Source organism: Triticum urartu, chromosome 3 (genome assembly GCF_003073215.2).
Source record: "Triticum urartu cultivar G1812 chromosome 3, Tu2.1, whole genome shotgun sequence".
NCBI classification, from domain to species: Eukaryota; Viridiplantae; Streptophyta; class Magnoliopsida; order Poales; family Poaceae; genus Triticum; species Triticum urartu.
In genome coordinates, this window is record NC_053024.1 from 729700306 (window position 1) to 729706046 (window position 5741).

At 51.1% G+C, this 5741-nt stretch overlaps 2 protein-coding genes across 2 annotated transcripts; one reads left to right on the forward strand and one right to left on the reverse strand.

Moving 5' to 3' along the window:
• Positions 1-1119: 1119 nt before the first annotated feature.
• On the forward strand, positions 1120-1759 carry LOC125547349 (LOB domain-containing protein 24-like). The gene is made up of 2 exons (XM_048711256.1): positions 1120-1323; positions 1424-1759. The coding sequence occupies exons 1-2, from the start codon at positions 1120-1122 to the stop codon at positions 1757-1759; spliced, it is 540 nt and encodes a 179-aa protein (XP_048567213.1).
• Positions 1760-2552: 793 nt separating this feature from the next.
• On the reverse strand, positions 2553-5037 carry LOC125546269 (SUMO-conjugating enzyme SCE1). The gene is made up of 5 exons (XM_048710480.1): positions 4872-5037; positions 4672-4755; positions 3279-3431; positions 3076-3189; positions 2553-2953 (listed from the first exon to the last, which is right to left on the reverse strand). Exons 1-5 carry the CDS (start codon positions 4941-4943, stop codon positions 2891-2893), a joined length of 486 nt encoding a protein of 161 aa, XP_048566437.1. The 5' UTR covers positions 4944-5037; the 3' UTR covers positions 2553-2890.
• Between the last annotated feature and the right edge of the window lie 704 nt (positions 5038-5741).

The following is a 5741-nucleotide window of genomic DNA, read 5'->3' on the forward strand; positions in this document are numbered from 1 at the left end:
TTGGTGCTATCATGCTACGTTCCATGACGGAACATCCATTCAGCCGTTGTGGGATGTCTCACTACCTTCGACGTCGTCGTCCATGGTCTCGGGTTTGGGAACAATACGAATTAGTGTTAGGGAAGGGAATTTGCGAATGGGGAACGAGGATTTTGCATTTTGAGAAAGAAAGAAAGTAATGTAACGGCATTTTTTGATAGTTCGCCCAATAAATAACTAGAGAGTCCTTTCTACAAAATAACTTGTCCCCGGACCTCACGTGACTGTTTTGCGCTAAAATCGTGTCAGGTCAACGCCCTATGGAAGGATGTGGCACGCTAGTGACCAATGTTTGTTGATGCCCACCTCTCTTCATTAGTTCAGACTTTTGGATGAATTGGTCGGAGCATGAATTCAATATGAAATCAGAGACAAGAGGTCTTAAGTTCATGGTCCTGCCACCACAGTATGAGAAAAATATTATGTGGCATACATTGATCCTACGTCTAAAATAGCCAAGACGTGACAGAGCGTGTCGAAATAGATTGCCGGTCTGTTGAAATGCAAGTCAGGGCCTGTTATTTTGTTTGTTTTCAGAGTCGCGTGACGAAAGTGCATCCACAAGAAGAGTTCTATGACTGGCACTGCCAGTGTCGTTTACTACTACTAACATTAACTTGTCCGAATTGTATATGCTGCACGTCCCCAATATTGCCATGTGGTTCATCAGCAAAGCAAGGCTGCAGTTGCAGGATTACAGGAAGCTCTAGGATCTGCTCCAACTCCAAGAACGCCTACCCTACCTTCATCAGTGTTGCGTAACAAGCAAACGCATCACTGGGTGGAGCTGGGGCGACGGCAACGGTGCAGTGCTGGCCGGGGAGACCAAGCGCTGGCCCTGCGGAGAGAGTAAAAGGAAGGTGCAAACGGCGGCCGCCGTGCGGCGCGCTTAGAATTGGCAACAGCAATGCCGTTAAGCTTGCCATGTTTACACCGACGTAGCCGTTGGTGCTGCCATTTCTAGCTCCCCCCTCCATGCACGATGCGTATATAAGCATGCGCTCACAAGATCTCCCCGAAATCTTCCAGAGATCCCACGAAATCCCACGAACTCGCACCAGGATCCAGCACTAGATCATCATGTCCACCACCGGCGACGTGGAGGTGGAAATGCACGAGGAAGACCAGGAAGGCGGCGGCAGGAGGTGCGCGGCGTGCAAGTACCTGCGCCGGCGGTGCGCCCACGACTGCGTGCTCGCCCCCTACTTCCCGGCGTCGCACCCCCACCGCTACGCCTCCGTCCACCGGGTCTTCGGCGCCAGCAACGTCGCGAGGTTGCTCCAGGTACGTGACCACTGGTAATCGATCCGGCCACCATTGACATGTTAGAGCTCCTCCTTGCATTTGCACCGTTCAAGATTTAAATTGAGTTGCCATTTTGCAGAGCTTGCCGGTGGACGAGAGAGCTCAGGCGGCGGAGACGATGGCGATGGAGGCGCAGTGGCGGGTGGAGGACCCGGTGTATGGATGCACCGGGATCATCAGCCAGCTGCAGGAGGAGATTCAGGCCACGCAGTGCGAGCTCGCCAGGACGCGGGCGCAGCTCGCCATCGTCCCCGCGCACGGTGCGCAGCTGCAGGGTTCCCCGGGTGAGCTTCCGCCCCCGCCGCCGCCGCAGCGTGACGACGGCCACCGCGTCCCAATCTCGCAGATGCAAGGGCTGGGAGAGGCGGTGCCGTTGCTTGACCCGGACGAGTTCCTAGATTTCGACGGGATTTGAGCTCTGATCGATCAAGCGCGTACGTGCATGCGATGCAGGCTGGGGAAATGTCAGGGCGAACGATGGTGGCATTGGGCTTTTTACCACTGATGAAGTTGATAATTGATGAATGAATAATGTCGTATTGCAATGATTTACACGCAACCTTTTTTTTTTGAATTGGTTTGAATTGCTTACCACATATGTCACGTGGTGTACATGCAACCTTTTATTGTCCGTGGGTAGAGAATCTCTTGTTAATTTGAGAGATTTTATTAAAGGCTTGTGTATTGGTGGTATTGAATAGAAATGTACGGATATCTGAATTCTGAAACGCGCATGCATTGGTGACGTTGAGTAGGAATAAACTGAATCATGGTTTTCCATTTTGCTGTCCATATCAGCGGCTCATTTCTTCAATGCCTAATGCCTCCACAAGGAAGTTGAGCCTGAGCTGGAGGAAGAAGCTGAATTTCATGATCGGCCTGCAGATAAACTCCAGACGCCAATCGTGCCGCCATCCTCGTAGTAAAAGGAAAGAAGCATGATTTGTTATTGAAAAGGGGGGTGCCATCGGAGTAGGACTGACAGATGCTGTCACCATGGGTTTGAGCTTAGGTCCGGCGACACCAGCTTGGCTAGCAGAGCACTCAAGGTCTAGAAGCAAATCAGCCAAAATGACGGCGCCAAACAAAATGGATCTATGCACGCTGGGGCAGAGGGGGTGAGCCCACTCCCCCTCTCTTCTCCTACCACCAGCAGAGATGGAGAACAGAGCAAAACAAATGCTTTGCTAGGATACAGATTAGAAAAATGACAGAAACATGGCACATGGCAAAATGTTATATTGCAGCCAACAGACGCATTTAGAACCGACTAGTACCGCACACGGCAATCCACCTCAAGACAGACATTTAACCCACAAAACAAGCACTTAGTTCAGGGATCACCGTTATGAAACCCGACTACAACCAACAGGATCTTAAGTCAAGACTGGTCCACAATGACAGACGATGAATACTTCTCAAGGCACCCTTTTCCGGGTTGTACTTGGTCTAACTCCATATATGCAGAGGCATTCATTTTAGATCTACTTCCAATAACTATGCGGATGTGCAGAGCATGGATCATTAAGCTTGCCAATCCTTCCTCTCAGACCAATGCGGGATACTGCTTTGCCTGCACCCGAACACGCCTCTTGTACTCAGCTGGATCCTGCACATATATACCGAAAAGGTGTGTTACCGACTACAGGGCCATATGCAAGCCGGTTTAGGAAACGTAGCCGGACTACCAGAATGCATTAGCTAGACCCTGGATGGTCGCTGTTGACTAACCTGGATGAAAAGGTGATAACCATCAGTCTGGGCAGGGTCAGCCGGGTTTGGCTGATCAAGCAAGTCCTGAATTCCAACAAGGATTTGCTTCACAGTAATAGCAGGTCTCCAGCCCTGAGAGGAAACAATCAAATGGTAAAACCATGCTATCAAATCTGGTACGGAGTACTAAATATACCCTAATAGATGGTTTGCAGGCTTACGCTGTCCTCATTGAGGATTGAAAGGCAGACTGTCCCCGAAGGGTAGACATTCGGGTGGAAGAAGTTCGTAGGGAACTTGCACTTGGGAGGCTTGCTGGGGTAATCCTCGCTGAAATGAAGGGTGAGAGGGAAGTATCCACCTTCCCAATCAGTCTGCACAACAAGAGATGGGAACAGTTAAAGCTGCGCCAAGTTATAACAAACAGTTTACGACTCTACCATAAAGAAGCGACAAATGCAGAATATGGCTGTAAGGCTATGAGTTATGACAAGCTTGAGAATGTACCAAGCAATAAGCTAACAACGGCATCCAACAGAGTGAACAGGTAAGGCAAACAACTGAGATCATTAACAAAGAAGAAACGTATGTTTACACGGTCTACATGTGTCGCACTAAATCATGGACATGTTGTCAAGTATTTTAGCCCAGTTTATACTCACTGTTGACGCTAGTCGCTAGACACCTCAGATTAGCCTAAATCAGATCGTTGCCACCAAAGAACGAGCAGGTTAACAATAAGTTGGCTAGCAGGAATCCTGGGTTTGAAGATATTGAAACCATACGGTACAGTGACTGGAAATATCCTAAAGCAACTCTACCAGGACACCTATGTACTGACTTGGCTGGGTAGATAACTGGACTTGCACAAAATCGGTGGTGACTCAATTGAGGTTCAGTGTGCAATCAATTTAACTCCATCTCAAACATCCATTGCAGCAATTAACACTCCTTTTGAAGTATCTATCTATCCTAAATGTGTGCCTAAACTCCGGGTTGAAAATTCTGAAAGTATACAGCAGGGCTATTGCAGGTATGCTAACACTATTTCACTGGGGACCTGATAGTGACTCTAGTTAGGTGAGTCGATGACAGAAGTTTTCCTTTGCAATTGAAGTTGTGCATACAAATACAGAAAGAATTGAACTCCCAGTCAACCTCTAATTGAAGCATGAACTAACCTACTAATAGTGTAGACGTTTATGGATAAACCAGTAGCAGCTACATACATACTCTGTAGATAGCTACAGTTAGACTGACATTAAAAAGGTACTAATCCTTGGCCATACTGAAAATGCATGAAGAAACGATCACAGGCCACAGCACAATGCAATTGAAGGGTCAGACGAACTAAATAAGCACTAATCCGCGGAAAGGAAATAACACCAGCGGGTTCTTATCCAATATGTGTCCCCGGTTGAGTCACACAGCGGCACGCCCTAACCTCAGTCCACGGAGCGAGATCTGATCAGGCGAGCTGTGGGTGGGTCGCGAACGGGAAACAACCGAAGCTAAGCAACCCGATCTAGTCTAGGGTCAAACGAGAGGGCTATAGAAGGTGCTACGCACGCCGCTGTGAAACGATCGGAGGAGAGCGGGGGCAGAGCTTATTACCCCTTGCTTGCCGGGGATGGTGCAGTGCCAGACCATGAGGTTGACCGTGCCGTCGCCCAGCGTCTCCGGCTTGGCGACGAAGCCCTGCGAGAACCAAAACCAAACAGATCAGGAACAGCCGCGCGACATCCTCGATCGAAACAGCAGGTTAGGTGGGGCGAGGCGAGGCGGGGAGCGAAATCGAGAGGGAGGGGGCGTACGTGGGGGTGGTTCTTCCGCCAGGCCTTGCGCTCCTCGGCGAGGCGGCCGCGCGCGATCCCACCGGAAGACATGGCGGCGGCGGCGGTGGACTCCGGCTGGTAGGTGGGGTGGAGCCGACGATTTGGGGCGGAGAGAGCGCTGAAGTCAAGCGTGTCCCCGTATTTATTTCCCTCTGCATCATCGGGTGGGCCCGGTCTGTCAGCGGCCGCGTGGGCGGGCGGGGCACGCGAGGCGGCGTGGGCGTGGCCCGTCACGCTGCGGCGTGGGGCCTCGCACCGATTCGTTGCCGTTGGTTGTACGCTTCGAATTGTTTTCTTTTTATTTTCTTTTTTTGGTGGAGCATCGGATGCGCGACGGCCGACGGCGACTGATGCGGTCGGTCGCGGCAGCGCGGGTCACGTTGGTGGGGAGTGCGGTGCGGTACAGCTGGGCGAGATGGGCCCGGAGGGGGAGGGGAGGGGATGAGATCGGGCCCGCGCCCGTCGCCGGCCTCGTTTTTCGCGAACGGGCCCCCACCGCTGGGAATGGGATTCTGCTTCGTCCTCGCCTTGGTCCATGCGACCATGCGTGCAGCGGGACGACGAGGAAGCGAAATTGAAATCCAGCTCTCCGCAGGTCAGGCATCGGCACTGAAAATACCTGTGATCGTATTCGTACCGCTGGCTGGTATACTTGTGCTGTTCTACTACCGAAGATTACCAATGTCATAAATACAGTAGCTGGCAAATCTGACCCTATACATTAACGGACATGTCCGCGGGCGCATTCGGACCGGCCTTCATATTTTCCTTCCGGCATCCCCATATCTCAAATCCAAACTCTCAAAGCCATATAGATTCATGCACGTCCATCATAGAAGACAATATTGG

What these genes read in the sequence shown, in the direction of transcription:
- LOC125547349 (XM_048711256.1), top strand. Translation starts at nt 1,120, where the DNA reads ATGTCCACCACCGGCGACGTGGAGGTGGAAATGCACGAGGAAGACCAG. An exon ending in ACGTCGCGAGGTTGCTCCAG is followed by an intron (nt 1,324 to 1,423) that starts GTACGTGACCAC and finishes GCCATTTTGCAG; the next exon opens with AGCTTGCCGGTGGACGAGAG.
- LOC125546269 (XM_048710480.1), bottom strand. Translation starts at nt 4,943, where the DNA reads ATGTCTTCCGGTGGGATCGCGCGCGGCCGCCTCGCCGAGGAGCGCAAG. An exon ending in CCATCCCCGGCAAGCAAGGG is followed by an intron (nt 3,432 to 4,671) that starts GTAATAAGCTCT and finishes CTTGTTGTGCAG; the next exon opens with ACTGATTGGGAAGGTGGATA. An exon ending in CAATCCTCAATGAGGACAGC is followed by an intron (nt 3,190 to 3,278) that starts GTAAGCCTGCAA and finishes GTTTCCTCTCAG; the next exon opens with GGCTGGAGACCTGCTATTAC.